The following is a 20,729-nucleotide window of genomic DNA, read 5'->3' as shown; positions in this document are numbered from 1 at the left end:
TTTTGGTGAATACCGTCGCACCACCCAGTCTATCGAACAAATTTGCCATTAGCGGAATAAGGTACTTGTTCTTCACAGTGATTTTGTTTAGAGCCCGATAATCCACACAGAGTCGTAAACTGCCATCATGTTTCTTTTAGAATAGCACAGGGAATCCGTATGGGGAGTTGAGGGCACGATGATCCCTGTGTCTAGCATTTCCATCAATTGTCTCCGAAGCTCGATGAGCTCGGGTTATGACATTCTGTATGGCGCCTGGGCAGGTGGCTTCACACCCGGCACCAATTCAATCTCATGGTCCACAGTGCGCCTAGGCGGGAGTCGCTTTGGCATGTCTTGTGGCATTATGTCTTCAAATTCTAGTAGCAGCTCCTTCACGGGTGCAGGAATGGGACCCGAGGAGCATTCTATATCTTTCATGCAGAGGGTAGCCAGGAACGTGGGTTTATGTCTTTTGACCCCCTTCTTCAACTGCAAGGCCGAGATGTTCTCGGCGGCCATCTTCATGGGCATGCACGGAATGATGCATGGCTTGGCCCCATTTGCTCCCCTCATCAGTAGCATGTCTGCATATGGTGCGGGCATGGTGTTGGTCTGTCTCAAGAATTCCAAACCCACTATTAACTCGAAGTCATCTATGATCACTACGCGCAGGTTGAACTTTCCTTCATAAGGGCCAAGCTTCACTGGTACTTCTTTGGCTATTCCACCCACTGGCTGAGGTGGTGAGTTAATAGCCTTCACATGACCTTTGCCCTTTCCTACAACTAGTCCAAGGCTCTCCACCTGAGTCGAGGCTAAGTAGTTGTGGGTAGCACCCATGTCTATCATTGCCTGAATGGGGTTGCCATTTACCTTCATGTCGACGAACATTAAGGTCCTCTCTTGATGAAGAGGAGTCCTCTCATTCGACTTTTTTTCCTTTCTTAGCGATTGGACAGGGGTCCTTCTTCTTGCGGATGCCAGCACTGGTTCCAGCCAAGGGCTCAGAAATAGAGCCAACAATTGCATTGAATGTACCTACTGGTTCGGTCTGGTCCGCATCATCGACGTCGTCATCCGTCCCATCCTCAAAAGTTGATGGGCGTTCATATGTGCATGTGGGCATTCATTATTCCAATGTGGTCCGCCACAATGACGGCATCCTGAGGGGGGCTTCCTCCCCCGATCATTGTTGTTAGATGCAATACTAGTACTGCCTGAAGAGGAAGCCTTAGATTTAGGTGCACTCCGGTCTCCTCTACTTCTACTAGGGCCACCACTGTTCGGCTGGCCCCCTTTGTATCCTCCTCGGACAGGCTGTTGAGGCCTATCATTCAGGGGTTTCACTTGATAATCCCCAAGTCACTCTGCTGCTTGGATCGCCTTAGGTAACGTGTCTACCCCTTGCCTCTGCAACTCCATGTGGGCGGAAGGGTGAAGCGTTTTTCTTTGTCCCCCATGTCACGGATGTTCAGCATAAGCACAGAAAATTCCCGCATGTAATCTCGCATTGATTTGGTCTAGCGGAGCTCCCGTAGCTTTCTCCTGGCCTTGTACTCAATATTTTCGGGGAAGAACTGTAGGCGTATGGCTGCCTTCAGTTCTGTCCATGTCTCGAGGGCATCTTCACCAGCCTTGATGGCTTCGTGTTTTACCCGCCACCAGAGTTGGCATCACCCTGAAGATACATGACAGCAGTTGCTACCTTCTTAGCTTCTTCAAGGCCTCCCACGGCATCGAAGTATTGTTCGATGTCGAAAATGAAGTTTTCCACTTCTTTAGCATTCCGAGCTCCACTGTATGGCTTTGGATCAGGAATTTTCAGTTTTTGTGCCATAGGGGCGAGGTTAACACCACCCCCAAATTGGTTTCCTCCTCCTCGAAGTAGGCCTTGTAAAGCAGAATTGACAATGTTGAGCTGACCTGTCAAGTTGTCTATAGTTTGTTACATGGCAGTCACCCTGTCTGCCTCTTGTTCCATGTTGGCTAAATCCTAGGCACGCTCTTGATGGAGGGCATCAAATTTACCAAAAATTTCGGCTGCCTCTGTGGCTGCCATTTGCCGGTCTCCTTCAGAGTTGCGACTGATGTTTTCTATGTCAACTTTGGCCTGGACCAGTCTGTGGTCGAGGTCGTCCAACCTTTGCACTAGGCAAGTCTTTATGTCAGGCATCATTTTCATGATGGGCCGAAATGCGTCAACCGTCCCCTCAAGGGTCGCGATGCGATCCACATAATTCACCATGGTCAGAAATGGTAGAAATTGTAATGTAATCCCTTGTCTGATGTCAACCCTAGGCTCTGATACCAACTGTTACACGACGCCTTCCTGAAGTTTCTTGGAAGGGCGACGTAAGGCTAAGCAACCGATGTCAGTATGGTTGCTGTCCGCCAACTGAGGTCTTCTCCGTACGCTAGACTAGATTGTCAGTGCCGTACGGGAAAACCAATGTCATGAGCAATTGAGAGAGAGCAAAAAAGAGAATTGAGAATGAAAGAAAGCTTGATTGCATTGAATGAAAGCTATTACAGAAAAACAACACGGTATCGGGGGGAGAGACACCAGTACAGAGAATTGTTTGCTTGCTAGAACGTTTGATTGCTTGGTCCCCCTTAATAATGCTTAAAACAAATAAACCAAAGTTACATGACTTGACCTAAATAAGTTGTAGAAGCACACTAAAAGAAAATGCAGTAAAACTATTCTATATTTACAATGAAAAGGACTTAATCTTCTACAAAATAGAAACAAGTTCGTTGCCAACAACTTTGTCTTTAGCATCTGGGTCAGCGCACACGGCATTGTCTGCGCGCGTGGCGCAGTTGGCATCTGCCTGTGGCTGGGCGCTGGTGATGGCTATCGGTTGGGCGACAACGGCATATGCGCGCTTGTCACTTGGAGCTGCCGAGACCACGGGGCCGACCGTGGCGTTAGGCATTGGGAGGCTTGCCAGGACGCCACGGGACGCGTCCAAAGGGTCATGGGGCATGGCTGGAAAGCTGCCCATGACAATACATATGATGAGAAATTGAAGAAAGAAATTGTCATGCTTAAAGATGGGCAAATATTTAATGATGTGAATCCTTTTAGAAAAGTTATAGAAGAATTTTTCCGTCAAGAAGGTTTTCCTATTGAAAAGAAAAAGAATGAGAAGAGAAGGTTTATTGCTTTTTGTAAAGGTAATGGATGTGGATGGAATATTTTTGCTTCGCCTTATGGTGATGGAATAACTTAAAAGATTAAAAGATTAAGTGGTCCACATGCATGCCTTCAAGATATGAAAGGTTATGGAGCAACTTCAAGATGGATCGCTAAATAATTTGAGTCAGATTCCTGAGCCGGCTATGATTTATCTGCGGATAAGCTTTATGTTTCTTTGAAGGAAAAATATGGCATTGATGTTAGTCGTCAAATGCTAATAAGGGCCATAAAGATTGGAAAAGAAATAGTTGCTGGAGATCATGAAAAGAGTTATGCCAAAATACCACAATACATAGCAATCCTAAAAGAGACTAATCAAGGTGTTATAAAGTTAAAGTGCATTGGTTTAGATCTATTGAATCCCAGATGAATTTCAGTACTCGAAATTTTTTACATTATCTTTGAGGCACAGAGTTATGGCTTTATTAACCGTTGTAGACACTTTATTGGTATTGATACTTGTTTTTTGAAGGGTGGTTTAAGGGGCAATTACTTGTTGTTATTTCACTCGATGCAAATTTAGGTATTTTTTCTCTAGCAGTCATGATCGCTAATAAGGAGGATGAGTCGACATGAGAGTATTTTCTTGATTGCTTGTTTGACTCTATTGGAGATATTGGAGGCATCATATTTATGAGTGATAGACAGAAATGGCTTAAAATGATGTAAAAAAGATTTTTCCTATAGCCAATCATAGATTTTATGCAAGGCACCTTTATAACAACTTTAAGGCGGAACATCCTGGTCCAAGGCTAAGACAGCTTTTATGGGCAGCAGTTAAGACTTATAATGAGCAAGACTTTTGGCAAGTTATGGATGAAATGAAAGAAATAAGTAAACCTACTTATAATTAGTTGTTGCATGACTGCAAAGAATCACCAGGGAGTTGGGCAAGGCATAAATTTGATGAGCATGTAAAAATTGATCATGTTACAAATAATATGACAGTCTTTCAATGCTTATGTGGTAAAAGTCAGAGAAAAACCAATTCTTACTTTGTTGGAATGGATCAGAAGAAAAACTATGACTAGATTTCAATGGAGGTATGAAAAAGCGCTTGATCTGGAAACTCAAATTTCACCAAAAGTGAGAGAAAAGATTAATCAAAATCAGAAAAAAGGGGAGAAAGCTGCTTTGTTTCAGGGCTAGTGAACACTTATTTGAAGTACATGACTTGAAACCTTATGTGGTGGATTTAAAGGTAATGTCTTGTCAGTGTAGAGAATGACAAATCACTGGAGTTCCATGCAAACATGCATTATGTTGCATGACTCATATTAGAGATGATCCTACGAGATTTGTTCATCCTCTACTCACTATAATTTTTTATGTGAAGACTTATTCTAAAAATATCAATCCAGTCCCGGATGAGAGCCAGGGGCGGCTTAATAAATACGGAGGCCTATAGCAAAAATTCAACGAGAGACCATTTTTTTTTATATAAAAAAAAAAATTCATATATAATTTCACTTAAATTTTGTATTTCTAATTTTTCATATGCAAAGTTTTAATGAATTAATAATCGAATCCTTTTTTAATTTACAGTCTAGAGAGTGATTCCCAAAAAGATATTTTTTCTCAATTTATGATCAACAATTTAATCCTACTTTTTTACTATGAAAATTTGTACTTTCTCATTTAAAGCACTAAATATTCTTCTAAAAATAAATTAATATATAACCTATTAGAAAAATTTGGGGCTCCAAAAATTATGAGGCCCAAAGCAGCTGCTTTAGCAGCCTTACCCTTGGGCCAGCACTGATGAGAGCAAATGGCCAGACCCTATTGTGCACCTCCTGAAGAAAAAGAGAAGAAGAGAGGTAGAAAATCAAAGAAAAGGAGAAGAGAATTAGATGAACAACTGGCAAAAAAGAGATCGGTTCGTTGCACCTACAGTATATGTCATCAAATTGGGCATAATAATAGATTGTGTGGAAAAATAATATCAACTACAAACGAGGGAGAACTTCATTAGTAAGTTCGTTGCTTTTTCAATTTTCAAATTCAAAATTCCTAAAGTAGAAAATAGTTTCCTTTTCATGTTTGCAAAAGTCTTTCTGTTTTTTCTATTTAGCATGGCAAGGAAGTGACGAAAACTTTTCATTCAAATAAGTACTAAATATTTTTATGTTTCTAAATTTGCAGGTTTCATTATGTTCTTGGATATATGAAGTGAAACATCTATTTGCTGGGATAATGCATGACTAGCTTATTGATTAAACGTAAGACTTCATCACCTTTTTTGGAATTTTTTCCCCAGTGATTTGAACTTAATTTTTAAGTATCTTGTTCCTTTAAGTGAGTATGAAAAAATTATTTGGAACTTAAATCTTGTTGTTTGATTGGTTGATTGTATAAATCAGGTGTCTTCTCTAGTTTGCAAGCTCAATATTAAGGCCCGTTTGGACATAAAATTTGATGGAAGATTTTTTCAAAAAAATTTCACTTTTTTTCGAAATCAGCGTTTGTTCATAAAATTTTTAATTTTCACTTGAAGATGCATTTTGAAAATTTTCAAAAATTTGAAAAACTGCAAAAATCTGTTTTTCAAAATTTTCACTCAAATCACTCACAAAACTTTAAAAACAACTCAAACTGAAAATTAAGTCCAAACACAACTCTAAATTTCAAATACCATTTTTACTTGAAAAATATTTTCACCGATTTTTTGAATTTTACAATTCTTATGTCCAAACGCCTACTAAGTATCTTGTTACAATCTAGATGCACAATAATATTTAGCTTAAAAGTTGTGTTGTCTTTGTTAAAAGTTCGGCCATGTTGCATGATACGCTTTGCTATATTGATTATTTTATAAATTATTTCTTTGGATGTTGTATAAGCAGAGGCAGATCTAGGATTGAGATTCTATGGGTTCAACTTTTAAGGTTTTTAACATTGAACCCATTGTATTTTTAAAGTTATGGGTTCAGACCTATTATTTGTTGCGATTTCAATAAAATTTTACATATAATATGTTATGCATCAAAAATACTGCATTGAAATGAACCCGGAGATCAAACTCTACATCCGTCCCTGTTTATAAGACCAGAATAAAAAATAATAATAATAATGAAGATTATTGTAACAAAGTTTCAACTATTATGTTAGCTTTATAAATAGACAGAAATGGAGTAAAAGAAAAAAAAAGATCAATAAACATGAAGTATCACAAACGGCAGAGGACTCTATCGATAACAAAGGTATATAACTAATTAGAGCACCCCATTAAATAAATAAATAAAGTGAAATTACGATTTGCCCATATAGAGAGCGGTCAAATATTTCAAAGCTGCCGGTCAATGGCCGGATATTGATGTGGTTGGGGGGGAGGGGGGATGCTTAATGTTGAAAGTTAAGGAGAGAGGTTGATTTTTAAGGTAAACTTAGGGAGGAAAAATGATTTTTACTCATTAGTAGAATGTTAACCTAGTGAGAAGTTTAAATAATAAAACGTAATTAGGACAAATACTCTTCAAATTATTAGATATCTATTTTGCGAATTTAGAATAATTTTTAAAAACTGATAATATGAACTCACGACATGAACAGAAGTTGTTCGGCAAGCAACTTTGATCATAACAAAGGAACATAGGTGAGTCATTAATCCTCCCAGCAAGGGTCAAGTTATTTGAATAAAATATTATAAATAAGGTTGTTGAGATTATTTTACATAGAGTAGCAAGTAAAAGACGACAATCATATTATTGTTTTTATTGTAAATGTAGAGCAGATTTCACTATTGAGATTCCTATTTAACGTACACGATTAGTATAAGTTGACTTATTTGTTTATTAACTACAACTAGTAGTTGATAATGCCGAAATAACCATTTTTTATACAATCACAATTTTCTTCAAGTTGGAAGTTTACGATATATCTCCTTTGCTATTATACCCTTACTCTTTATTTCTCTTGCCCGAAATCATAAAGTTAAAGAACCTTAGAACAAGTTATCTCTCTGTAGCCACTCTCAACACTAAAAGGTTAGATTTCTCTTATAAGTTTCCATTTTATTTTTCCTTTTTTGCTTTTCGCTATTTCTCTTTAAATCATTTAATTGGTAGAAGATTTCATATTTTGTCTTCTTTACATGATGTGTCTATGCTATGATGATAATTTTCTGTCTTTCAAAATTATCCAACAGCTGTAGAAAGCTCCCTTAAATTGTTTCAAAAGATCGGTTACTAATCAGGCCTTAAATAATGGCAAATTAGGCAAAAAGAGAAAATTATTAAAAGCCCAGGAATAATGAACAAATATTCCGTTGATTGGAAATGACACCTTTATTTTTATTTATTTATTATTTATTTACCTTAAGGGATTGTTTGGTTGGAAAATAAATTATCTCAGGATTAATTATTGCGGGATTGTTATCCATTTTTTCATAGGTATAAAAGTAACATTACAATCCCAGGATTAGTTATATCGCGATTTTATCCCAACCAAATGTGAGATAAATTCATCTCAAATTTAATCCTGAAATTAATTATCTCTTAACCCTCGTACCAAACGGGCCTTAAGTGTACAATAAATCCCTCACTTGAAAAAAAGACTCTTTAAAAAAATAAAATGACATTGTATAACCGTTCTCAAATAATAAAAAAAATATAATTTTTTTTTTATATATATATATATATATATATATTGTTTTAGAGCGGAGTACTTACACTATTTTTTTTAACACGAAGAATTATAACAGAGATTGAGTAAATTATTTTCCTTCATCCTTATTCAATCCTCTTGTCAGGCATCTTCGCAATTCAACGGGAAAAGTATAATTGGAAATGAAGAGGAAATATTGAAATTTGGAGCTGCTGCCGCCGGTCGGATTTGGCCATAAGCTTCGACAATGAAGAGAAAAATAGAATTAGCCTAAATTAGGGCTATTCTTTACAGTTGAGTTGTGTAGTATATCATTCCACGCACTTTTAATGGGTATTTATTACATGTCATTCTCTCAACTAGAGCTTAGATGTATAATATTAGGGGCTTCTTGTAGTTAATGTTCTGCAAAATGATTGATTGTTTAACTTGTTTACACGTGCATATATTAATTAAAACACCAAATCTTCTGAAAAAAAAGTTGAAAATTTTAAAGGTGTACTAAAACTAAAAAAGATACTCCTACACACATAAAATGGATATAATTTTTCTTGGCCTCCTGTAGACAACACATTAGACTTTACATGTGGCATTAGTTTTATATTTTTGTGTTCTCTTCTAAGTTGTAAATTGATATAATATTCTTGTTTCATTCCTTTTATTGAGGCTCACAGAGCTTTCATTAATTCTGATATATGTAAATTTTGCTTCCAGCAATTATAGAGGCCAAGCTAATTAGTATGGAGGATATTGTTGAGAGTTGTGACAGAACTCCTACTCCAGCAAAACGTAGATATTCACCAATTGATGAAGAACTAGTGGGTCTTCAAGATGATGCAGAAAGAATACATCGACATTTGACTAGAGGGACAAAGGAGCTGGATGTTATATCGATTGTAGGAATGCCCGGACAAAGCAAAACAACTTTTGTTAGAAGGTTATACAATAATCCTTCAATTGTTTCTCACTTTGATGTTCGGGTGTGGTGCTCCTTTTCACAAACATATAACGTGGGAAAGCTGTTGCTTGAGATACTAAAACAAATTATCGCTGGTAAGCGTGTTATTGTAGGTGGTCGTAGCATGGCTGACATGTTGCGCAAGAGTTTAATGAGAAAGAGATATCTCATCGTATTGGATGATATGTGGGAAATCAAGGCATGGGATGTGTTGCGGTCATCTTTCCCTGATGATAGAATTGGAAGCAGAATAATACTAACAACTCCACTTGAGCAAGTGGCAAGAGAGCTTAAGCACCATAGTTATCCTTTTCACCTTCGAATGCTAGATGGTGAAGAGAGTTTTGTATTATGGCAGAGGACTGCTTTTCAAGGAGAGATATGTCCTCCGGAACTACTTGAAGTGGGACGGCTAGTTACCCGAGAATGTAATGGATTGACAGATCTGATTATCATGATCGCTGGAAGTATTCCGAAAAAGGAAAGGCGAGATCCTAAATCGTGGCTTAAGGTTGCACGTGAATTAAGGTCCCAGTCTTTTGAAGAGTCTCTTATGAAGATGATACAGTCAAGTTTTGACCGTTTAGAGGATCATCTAAAGTGTTGCCTTCTGTACATGGGATTGTTTCCTAAAGGTTATGAAATTCCAGTCTCTGATTTGCTGAAGTGGTGGATAGCTGAAGAGTTTGTGCAGACAATTGACACATTGAAACTAGAAGAAACATCAAAGAGTTGCTTGTACGATCTTGTTGACAGATACCTAATAACGGTTACTGAAACAAGAAGTGACGGTGAAATAAAACACTGCAAAGTTCGTGAAGAAGTGCATGATTTTTGCTCGAGAAAAATTAGAGAAGAAAAGTTTATGCAGCTCGTAGTGCCATATAATCCACATCAACCTGCAGTAGATACAGACGAACAAAGGAAATGCATGTATATACATGACACTATGAAAAATGAATATTCGTCTGATAAGGCAAAGTCTTTCGAAAAAACTCAGGGGTCTCTAGAGTTCATTGCGCATCCGAAATTCAGTATACCTCACCGCACTAATCTTTATCCTTTACTTAATGACTTCACACTTATTAGGGTGTTGCATTTATTGGATATGTACTTGGAAAGTTCTTGGGCTACTGCATTCCAATCACTAACTCACTTGCGGTACCTTGCAATTTTTGTCAAGGAACTTGATTTCAAGTGGTTGTCACACCTACTCCATCTGCAAACCTTGCGGGTTCGTTCATCTTATACGATGATATCGCCTGCTATTTGGAGAATGGCAAAGTTGAGGCATGTGGATATAAACGAATTTTCAATCACATGGGAAGAGAATGAGCGAGTGAATTTTGTAGAATCTTCAGAAATTGTGTTATACAACTTGAAAACCCTTGGCATGTTCTATATGTCTGTGGTTGACATGACTCCAAATTTCTGGGGTAAGTTTCCAAATCTTGAAGAATTAAAGCTCCACATTGATGAATTTGGTGATGTTCCTGATGATTCGGTGCTTTCCATAAAACTTGACTTCCCCTCAAGTCTAAAGGTTTTGTCCCTCTGCGACATTTTCCTAACGGATGAAATAGTTTTAACTATTGCAAGACTGCGACAACTTGAGACTCTTAAATTATCCGAGATATACTTAACGGGGGAAAAGATCTTGGACCTCAATGATAATGAGTTCCCTGCGCTCAGAGTTTTGAAATTACATCATGTGTTTATGATCCGGTGGATTTGCTCAAATGCATCTTCATCATTTCCTCTGCTTGAAACACTAGTCATAAAAAGTTGTTCCAAACTTGAGGAGATCCCATATAGCTTTGCGGATATTGAAGCACTGCAATTTATTGAAGTGATCAACTGTGGGAAGTCTGTTTTGGAATCAGCTCTGGAAATTCAAGATTGCCGCTTTGAAGAAAGCAATTTCCAAGTTCAAGTCTCATACAAAGACTAAAGACGGTAAGTGATTTCGTAATTGTGATACTCCTGCAGTAAGAAACAGAATCTTTCTGCTGCTTTAATGTACACCTCTCCATTGCATCTGATAGGATAGCGATTTTAGAAACTTACATCTTGCATGCTAAAGTTCACATCTCATCTTTCAATATTTACAGCATTCTTAGGCAGCATTTGGAATTTTGTAGAAGCTTCACACCTCTCATTTCCTTCACAAAAATACCTCCATGAAGTCGCAATTGAGAATTTTATATATTACTGCTTATGCTTTGCGTATGATGCTTCTTTTTTCCTTTTTGAAGATTTCGAAAACTACTACTGAGAACAGATGATCCATAACTTCACCTTATGCCAATTGTGCTGCATATTGCAATTGTTTGTCCTGGTTTCTTACCATATTTGATATTCCTATCTTTTGAAAGAAAGGTAATTTATTTACTATAATTGATTTTACCTATTACGAAAAGGAAATTATAATTCTTCATTATTTGGCTTGTCCTTTTTCTTGGAGAAAACAGTTTTGACTTCTAAAAATTAAGTATCTTTACTTCTCATTCAGTAGCATCCACAATGTAGCCATAAGGCGTTTGAGAGTCTTGTTTAGGAGGAGAATTTGTGAAACAAGTGTTATGATGTCACTTGTGTGTGCCTCTTTGTGAGGTTGTTCTCTCTATATTTTGTACTCTCTTCTATATAGTGGATTGCTCAGCTCCACATGTGGACGTAGGTCAATTGACTAGACCACGTTAAATGTTTATGTTTGCTATATTTCTTTTTTGTTGTCTGATTTACTGCCGTTCAAGGTTTGTTTTGTTAGCCTCCGAATGACATCTGATTATTTCGATCCTAACAACATCGACATACTTTTCAATATCATTCTTTCATTTAACTTTTTAGCTTTTGAGTTCTCTCTAACTAGCTACTTGCTTTCAACCGTCATTCTTTTTCACCAATTTCTCATTTTTAGTTATAGCTTTTGTGTTGGGCTTCATTTTCCTGACATTCTTCGGCATTTCCATTAGTAATCGCTGCATCTTTGTACAGCAACCAACTTCAGAACAGCAAACTCTAAAGTATTCGTCGGGCTCGTGACATTCTGATTGAAACAAGTTATTTCTGTTCTGCTACACGAGTGCTGAGACAACGAAAGGTTCTGCTTTGTGGATGGGTTGATTAACGTATCAGCTTTCCGATTGAATTATCAGCAAGCTAATCTCTGGATGATGTCAATGCCTTTTTAGTTTTGTGATTTGCAACTACTCTTGATATGTATTGTCATAAATTCTGCTTTTATCATCTGTCATGGATCAGTAAGTTTGTTTCATATATTATCTTGTTTCATTTTTCTAGTTCAAATTCATTGGGAGAGTTATCAGCAGATACCAATGCATGTACTCTTGTTTAGTGTATTCAGTTCCTTGTTTATTTTTATTTCACCAAGTTGGATTCAGATGAAGTTTGTCACTTAATTCTATGGTTTAGTTTATTCTACTTCTCTTCTTATTTAATCCAACTAGTGCTTACTAATTTAGTTTATCAGCAGATACCAATGCACGTTCGTTTGTAGCCTGTAGGTATTTTTTTTTTTGTTGATTCCTATATTTGCTTTTCAGCTTTCTTCAAAGACAGACAGGGGAAGCTATACTAATTATCGGGAGCCTAGTTCCCTTTCACTCTTTTTTTTCTTTATTTATTATGATTTTGTTAAAATTTGAAGGAGTTTTACTCTTAAGTCAACCCTATAAAAGCCGGGCTAAATTCAAAAATAGTCAGATTTATAACTGATAATTGAAAAATAGTCACAGTTTCAAAAGTAATCGAAATTTAGTCACTTTTCATGTAAAGATAAATCTGAACAAAAATACTGTTCAAAATTCGGAAATATTCCAGCATAACATGTTGGAGTTCAAAATTTTTACATATGAATTTCCAGCATAATATGTTAGAATTTTATAATGTATTGGAGTTACATTATAATATGCTGGAAGTTTATATGCAGGAGCTTCATAATCTAGCATATTATGCTGAAACTTTCCGTGTGCTGGAGTTACAACATAATATGCTGGAACTTTTCGTGTTTCAGCAAAACAATGGTTATTTTTCAATGACTTCGGAAACACCGGCGATTTTTTAATTATCAGTCCCGAAACTGGCTAGCTCATGCTATTTTGACGTGGAAATAGGGAATACCCGCACCTTTAATTTTGGTCTATTCAAGGATACTTTCAAATATTCCTTCTTTGTGTTCCGTACTTACTCGTATTTCCTTATGTAGTTCCAAGAGATTTTTACATGGTTTTTCCCTTACAAGTGATCCCGACGCTGATACTTCATATAGACTTAAACTTTAGTGCATAAATCATAAATACATAAATTTACCAAATAGTAGGATCTTGAACATGACAATCTTATACAGAATCATTACATAAACATACAGCTTGATGCGGAAGACATTATCCTAAAACTGATTTTTTAGGAATTTCAAGTGAAATTTGAAATTTTCATGACAAAACACTGATTCCGAAAAAAAATTAAAATTTTTCGAAAAAGTAAAAATTCTTTTATGCCCAAACGGGCCATTAATTTCTCAGAAGAACACCTAACACAAAGGAAATGAAAGAATCAAATATGAAATTGCTAAATTTTGTGAAGTAATTTGAAATGAGAAGAATGAATGAATTTACCAATTTCAAGGAGTATTTAGATTAGACTTGTCAGCGTAGTAAACAAGGTAAGATTATTGGGTTCTCATTTTCCAGAGAGATAGGGTACAATGCCACCGTTAGAGAATTGCTAAGGATATGGGGATTTTGCATCTATACCCAATTTTGGGGTCAACATTGAACCTATATTCATTTTGTAAAAATATTTGTAAGTCTATCCATTTTACGACCAACTTTAGACTTATCGGGTTTGAAATTAAAAAAAATTAGTCTGAAGTGAAAAAATTGCACTTCATATGCACTTAAGGCCAAATAGGTCTAAAGTGCAAATGATTTCGTGCACTTAAGACCAATAAATCTGAAGCGAAAACTATAGCCGTCTTTTAACACTACGCTCACAGATCCCAGCTGAAGCAGCACTGTAAAACTAACGCAGCTCACAAACCATGCCCACCTGAAACCCCATATCTGATTCTATCTAGTGGTGAGCGTTCGGTCGGTTCGGTTCGGTTATTTGATTTTCGATTTTGTAAAAGTAGTAACCGAAACCGAACTGAAATAAGTTCGGTTCAGTTCGGTTTTCTAATTTCAGTTTGGTTTATTTCTAATCGGTTTTCGGTTTTAACATTATCATATTGGGCTCTTTCTATATAATAATTGGACTAACGAATTCGTTGGATTTTTTTTCAAAATTTCGACCTTCTTGTGTTGCTTGAATGCGATAATCATAAATCTGGTTTGTTATTTTTATAAATTTGATTTGCTCGCACTATTGTTCAAGAATGAGAGAAATATAAAAAACAATAAGCTTACCTGGACAGCAACAAGAAATCCGACGACAACGAAAACTGATGGAGCACCATTGGCACAAGCGTATCAATGGCGATAGAGGCACAATTGAAGCTTGAAGACCCTAGCGGCAACTTAGAATAAAATGGTAAGTTTTGTTAGAGTTAAAAGTCTTAAGGAATGGGAAATTAGGAATAGCCGATTGGGTTACTTATTTGGATTGGGTCTTTGATGAACTTCAAAATTGGGCCAATATTATTACCTATGGGCTTAACCTATATATAACTTAAAGCATCTATCTGCTAATAATTCGGTTTTTCGGTTAACCGAACCAAATAAATTAATAACCGACAACCGAACCGAAAAACTGAAATTTTAAAATTTTAAACTGAAACCGACCGAAAAAATCGAATAACCGAAACCGAAATAAAAATATTTTCGGTTCGGTCGGTTTCTTCGGTTCTGACCGAAATATGCCCACCCCTAATTCTATCCTCAACTAAAACCCTAGATTTCTCCCCCCGGCTTCTTCTTCTTCTTCTTCTTCTTCTTCTTCTTCACTGCCTTTGTTAATGAAACCCGTTGTCGTCATCTTTGGCGGTCGTCATAATCTCCACTGTCGTCGTCATCTCTGACCGGAATCCATGGTCAACCGACCAGATTTTCTCATATCTGAGTGTATTTTCTCCGATCTAGTATATTTTATTTTTTGTATTTCTCAGATCTGGCTGTATTTGAGTGTATTCGTTATTTTGGAGTGTAAATACAATATATATTTTTTTATTCTCCGATCTGAGTATATTTTATTTCTTATATTTCTCAGATCTGGCCGCATTTGAGTGTACTAGTTATCTTTTTGTATTTTTGCATATATTTTTGTATTTAAATGAACTTTTTTGTATTTTCGCTTGGATTTTTTGAATTTATTATTATTATTATTTTAATACAATCAAATTAAATATAGTAAATTGAATACATCGGAATACACCAAAACTGTATTCATTGATACAATCTATCCTATGCACATGAATACAGAAAATACAGAATCCTGGCAACGTAAGTTTTTCTATAACTAGTTGTAGGCATATAAATTTTATTTAAATTAAATTTATAAAATAATTTGGACTATATTTTAAATTCAAGATATATTGGTCCAAATAAATATTATGGGCTAATATAGTTGAATTAATTATATAAGTCCAATATATATGGATTAAATAAATAAGTCTTAATCCATTGGGCTAGCCCATTTAATTGGGCTAAAGTGATGAGCCCACTTCATTAAGCCCAAGATATTATCTTCCTAGAGGCCAAGTTTTGTGGCACGTGTCAAATGATGTGGCACGCCAAGTCAAACGAAAGAGCTAATAGGATCGTGCCACGTGCCAAAATGACAAAGCATGCCAAGCCAAATTAAAAGGCCAATGAAACCGCACCACGTGTGCAAGTGCCAAGTTTTGGCCAATCAAATGCGGCCTTGTCACACTTCAATTTGATTGGTCGGAAAGAGTTTGTTCTTATCATAACTCTTCCCTTACGCAATTATAAATAGGGGTCTTTATAACCCAAGAAAGAGATCAGAAGTTATAACAAGAAGCAAGAAAGAACTCGTGGATCAAACGCCGCAAATTTCTTGTCACGACCTCAAATCTCCTTCGTAGGAGGTCGTGACAAGTTGGTATCAAAGCTCTAGGTTCATAGGTGTTATGAGTCACAAGCAAGTTTTGTAGAGTCTCGTGGATCGGTACGGAGACGTCTGTACTTATCTTCGGGAGTCTATGGAACTGTTAGGAAATGTTCACCTCTTTGATTCCTTATCGTGCGGATTTGTTGACTTTGAAATTCTAAACCATTTTCTTCCTATTCTTTTACAGATGGTGAGGACACGCACAACTAGATCCGAAGATCAGATACCCGCGCCCCCTGTTGGAGCAGTAAGAGGTCGGGGCCGGGGCCGGGGCAGAGGCCGAGCCAGAGGCTGAGGAAAACCACGTGGTGCAGCCAGAGCACCTGCACGAGCTGCTACTGCAGAGCCACCAGTAGCTCCCGTTGGAGAGCAGGCACCTGAGACGCCTGTTACTACCCCTGCACTTCAGGAGACTCTTGCCCAGTTTTTGAGCATATTTGGCACTCTAGGTCAGGCAGGGTTGATTCCACTTGCTCCTACCACATCTCAGGCCGGGGGATGAGTACAGACTCCCGCCGCCCGTACCCCAGAGATACGGGCCCAGGTTGACAATTCCCTAGAGGTTATACTAGTGCAACCATTTGTTCCAGTTCGGCCCGAGGTTAGGGCAGCAGTTTTAGAGGGGGAGCAGCTCAGGCTCGAGAGGTACAAGAAGTACCACTCACCCACATTCAGCGGTTTAGCTTCAGAGGATGCTCAAGGTTTTTTTAGGAATGTCACCGTATCCTCCGTACTATGGGTATTGTGAATTCCAGTGGGGTTTCTTTCACGACATTCCAGCTTAGAGGAGCGGCCTACCAGTGGTGGCGGGCATATGAGTTAGATAGTCCGACTGAGGCAGCTTCACTCACTTGGACTCAATTTTCAGATATGTTCTTGAGGGAGTATGTTCCTCAGAGTCTTAGAGATGCATGGTGCGCGGAGTTTGAGTAGTTGCACTAGGGTTATATGACTGTGTCAGAGTATGCGGTCTAATTAAGTGATTTGGCTAGGCATGCACCAACCTTGGTTGCTACTGTTCGAGAGCGAGTTTGCCGATTTATTGAGGGGCTCCACCCTAGTATAAGATTTAGTATGGCTCGAGAGTTGGAGATGGACATCACATACCAGCAGGTGGTGTCAATTGCTAGAAGATTGGAGGGTATGCGGACCCGGGAGAGAGAAGAGAGGAAAGCTAAGAGATCTCGAGATTCTGGCACGTATAACAGTTCTCGTGCCCCAACTGCAGCCCGTCATGGTAGACGCTATGTGAGCCATCCTATTCATTCAGCACTTCCAGTTTCCAGCGGTACTCCGACTACTCCCAGACCTCAGGTTCCATATTATGCACCGTCAGTGTTTATTGTACCTCCTACACAGGGTGCTTACATCGGTCAGTCTAGCCGATCAGGCCCGAGCTAGTTCCAGCAGCCACGTCCTCCGAGGGCTTGTTTTGAGTGTTGTGACACTCATCATATCATGAGGTATTGCCCTAGACTTAGGATGGGTGCACCTCCACAGATTTCTCAGGCCCCACCTATTCCACAGGGCCCTCAGGCTTCCCAGGCCATTATTACTGCACCAATTGCCACTCCATCTGCACAACCAGCTAGAGGTGGAGGTCAGACAGGTAGAGGTCACCCTAGAGGGGGAGGACATGCCAGATATTATGCCCTTCCTACTAGGACAGAGGCCGTTTCATCTGATTCTGTTATCACAGGTATTGTTTCGGACTGTCATAGGGATGCATTAGTCTTATTTGATCCAGGCTCCACTTATTCTTTTGTGTCATCTTATTTTACCCCGTATTTGAGTGTATCCCTTGATTCTTTGAGTTCTTCTGTTTATGTATCTACACCCGTGGGTGATTCTATTATTGTTGATCGCGTGTATCGGTCGTGTTTGATTGTTATCGACGATTTTGAGACCAGAGCTGATTTATTATTGCTCAGTATGGTGGATTTTGATATTATTTTGGGCATGTACTGGTTGTCGCCCTATCACTTTATCCTTGATTGTTATGCCAAAATGATGACATTGGCTATGCCAGGTCTACCGTGGCTAGAGTGGAGAGGTACCTTGGATTATGTTCCTAGCAGGGTTATTTCACTTTTTAAGGCTCAACGAAGTGCGGATACCTAGTTTCTGCTTTCCCTAAGGTTCGACTTATATAGTAAACGAAAAATTGCGTACCTTGCTCTTCTCGAACTAGGACACCACTTACCGCTATTTTCGATACTGCCAAGTACAAGTAAAGTTTCTCATCTACCTTCAGAGTGTGAAGCAGTGGTGGGCTCGATAGGTATCGCTTCAATTCTTCTAATTCCTGTTGGCATTTCGGGGTCCAGGCAAAATCGTTCTTCTTTTTGAGTAGAGAGAAAAATCGGTGGCTTCGATCCGACGACCTCGAAATGAATCGACCTAAGGCAGATATCCGTCTGGTTAGCTTCTGCACGACTTTTACACTGTCCACAACGGTGATGTCTTCGATGGCCTTGATTTTATCGGGGTTGATATCGATCCCCCGATTCAACACCATGAAGCCAAGGAACTTGCCAAAACCGACCCCAAAAGCACATTTCTCGGGGTTGAGCTTCATGTTGTATTTACTTAAAATCTCAAACGTTTCCTGCAAATGAACCAAATGGTCCTCTGCGCGCAGGGACTTAACTAGCATGTCGTCAATATAAACTTCTATTGATTTACCTATTTGTTCTTCGAACATTTTATTTACTAGGCGTTGATAAGTAGCTTCTGCATTTTTTAGCCCGAAGGGAATTACATTATAACAATAGGTTCCATACTTGGTGATAAATGAAGTTTTTTCTCGGTCCTCCGGGTTCATTTGGATTTGATTGTACCCGGAATAGGCATCGAGAAAAGTAAGGATCCCGCGGCCGGCCGTAGCATCGATCATGCGATCGATGTTAGGCAGTGGAAAAGAATCTTTGGGGCACGCCTTGTTTAAATCCTTATAATCTACACACATTCTAAGTTTATTCCCTTTTTTAGGAACTACAACTACATAAGCTAACCATTTCGGATATTTCATCTCCCGAATGGACCCTATTTTGAGAAGTTTAGTTACCTCATCCTTTATGAATGCGTGTTTTATCTCGGACTGGGATCTTCTTTTTTGCTTCACCGATTTGAACCTGGGCTCCAGGCTTAGCCGATGCATTGTTATCTCTGGTGGGATCCCTGTCATGTCTAAATGGGACCAAGCAAAACAATCTATTTTATCAGTAAGAAATTGGATAATCCTTTTCCTGAGTTCGGGGGTCAATCCCGTTCTCAGGTATACCCTTCGCTCGGGCAGGTACTCAATCAATATAACCTATTCCAGCTCTTCGACCGTTGACTTGGTGGCGTCGGAACCTTCGGGAACAATAAAAGTTCGAGGGGCCAGAAAATCCTCCTCCTCTTCTTCTATCTCCTGCTTCCCTGATTCGGTCGAGGCTGATGGTTGTAATTGCTATTTGACTTCCTCTTTACCTTTGATGCTCAACCTTTCTGAGGTTGATAATGTCGATATCGGTGTTACTTCATCGACTGCAAATATTTCCTTTGCAACATGCTGCTCCCCGTATACTGTTTTTACACCGTCCGACTTTAGGAATTTCATCACTTGGTGGAGGGTCGAAGGGACTGCCCTCATACTGTGGATCCAAGGCCTTCCGAGCAGGGCATTGTACCACATGTCACCCTCGATTACGTGAAACTTGGTATCTTGAATTGTTCCAGCCACGTTCACCAGTAGAATAATCTCCCTTTTAGTTGTTTCACTGGCCATATTGAAGCCGTTTAAAACCCGAGTTGCGGTTCACTGGCCATATTGAAGCCGTTTAAAACCCGAGTTGCGGGCACGATTTGATTTTGTAGGCCGAGCTATTCCATGACCCTCGATCGGATGATATTCGCCGAACTACCTAGATCCACTAAAACACACTTAACTTGAACTTTATTTAATAACATATAAATTACCAGAATGTCGTTGTGGGGCTGAGAAATGCCTTCTGCCTCTTCGTTGTTGAATGAAAAAATACCTTCGGGCACATAATCTCGGGTTCGTTTTCCCCTAGTGGTTGATACCTTAGTGTATTTGAACATGGGTCCTTGTGGAATGTCGACCTCACCGACGATCATATGAATGACAAGTTGGGGTTCCTCCTGTTCATTTTTCCTGTTGGCATCTCTTTCTCTAAAATGATTCTTGGCTCGATCACTGAGGAACTCTCGAAGGTGGCCCTCGTTGAATAGACGGGCTACCTCTTCCCTTATTTGTCTATAATCCTCGGTCTTGTGACCATGCATGCCATGATATTTGCACATCAAATTTGGGTTTCTTTGGGAAGGATCGGTCTGTATGGGTCTGGGCCACCTAGTATCTTTGATCCTTCCGATTGCCGATACAATGCCAGATGCATCAATGCTAAAGTTATATTCCGATAACTGAGGTACCTCTGTAGGATCGGCATACTTGTCAAAGCCACATTTGCTCATAAGTCCCCGAGAACTCTGTCCTCGATAACTTCTTCGATTGTTCCGGGTGGAATTGCGTCCTGAACCATTGTTCCTTTGATCTGCGGTATATGGTCGATATCGGTCTCCGTTCGACCTTTGCTCCTTATCGATGTCCCTATGGTTCTTAACTACCAACCCGTTTTGATGTACTGAACCGGAATGGGCTCTTAGTTGGTCTTCCCCGATCCTGATCTTTGATTGATATCGATTGTGCATATCTGCCCAGGTCACGACCGAATATTCGATCAGACTTTGTTTCAATTGACGTGATGCTATCGAACTCCACTCGTTCAACCCTTGGGTGAAAGCTTGAACGGCCCAATCATCTGTCACCGGTGGCAATTCCATGCGTTCTATTTGAAATCGGGACACGAACTCCCTCAGCAT

General features: G+C 38.8%; 2 protein-coding genes across 6 annotated transcripts; one reads left to right on the top strand and one right to left on the bottom strand.

Annotated features, from left to right (window-relative positions):
- Positions 1 to 234: 234 nt before the first annotated feature.
- Positions 235 to 1,011, bottom strand: LOC138900381 (uncharacterized). Its single transcript, XM_070187119.1, has one exon. It carries the CDS (start codon positions 1,009 to 1,011, stop codon positions 235 to 237), a length of 777 nt encoding a protein of 258 aa, XP_070043220.1.
- Positions 1,012 to 4,952: 3,941 nt separating this feature from the next.
- LOC104111392 (putative late blight resistance protein homolog R1B-16) lies at positions 4,953 to 12,191 on the top strand. Of its 5 annotated transcripts, XM_070187357.1 has the most exons (5): positions 4,954 to 5,158; positions 5,330 to 5,406; positions 7,935 to 8,122; positions 8,504 to 10,703; positions 11,745 to 12,191. In XM_070187357.1, the coding sequence occupies exons 3-4, from the start codon at positions 8,119 to 8,121 to the stop codon at positions 10,696 to 10,698; spliced, it is 2,199 nt and encodes a 732-aa protein (XP_070043458.1). In that variant the 5' UTR covers positions 4,954 to 5,158; positions 5,330 to 5,406; positions 7,935 to 8,118; the 3' UTR covers positions 10,699 to 10,703; positions 11,745 to 12,191. The 5 variants fall into 5 exon arrangements, with proteins under 5 accessions (XP_018631538.1, XP_070043458.1, XP_009619372.1 ...); XM_018776022.3 differs by lacking the exon at positions 7,935 to 8,122 and having other exon boundaries at positions 4,953 to 5,158; XM_009621077.4 differs by lacking the exons at positions 4,954 to 5,158; positions 5,330 to 5,406 and adding an exon at positions 7,016 to 7,170 and having other exon boundaries at positions 7,935 to 8,082.
- The last annotated feature ends 8,538 nt before the right edge of the window (positions 12,192 to 20,729 follow it).

The sequence above is a fragment of the Nicotiana tomentosiformis genome, chromosome 10 (assembly GCF_000390325.3).
Source record: "Nicotiana tomentosiformis chromosome 10, ASM39032v3, whole genome shotgun sequence".
Taxonomy (NCBI): Eukaryota; Viridiplantae; Streptophyta; class Magnoliopsida; order Solanales; family Solanaceae; genus Nicotiana; species Nicotiana tomentosiformis.
Note: the sequence above shows the minus strand (reverse complement) of the source record. Positions and strands in the feature narration are given on the sequence as shown.

Bases quoted from the DNA above. Each gene is read 5' to 3' on its own strand.
- LOC138900381 (XM_070187119.1), bottom strand. From the start codon at position 1,011: ATGCAATTGTTGGCTCTATTTCTGAGCCCTTGGCTGGAACCAGTGCTG.
- LOC104111392 (XM_018776022.3), top strand. From the start codon at position 5,385: ATGACTAGCTTATTGATTAAAC. The intron at 5,407-8,503 runs GTAAGACTTCAT...TTTTGCTTCCAG, and splicing joins GACTAGCTTATTGATTAAAC to CAATTATAGAGGCCAAGCTA.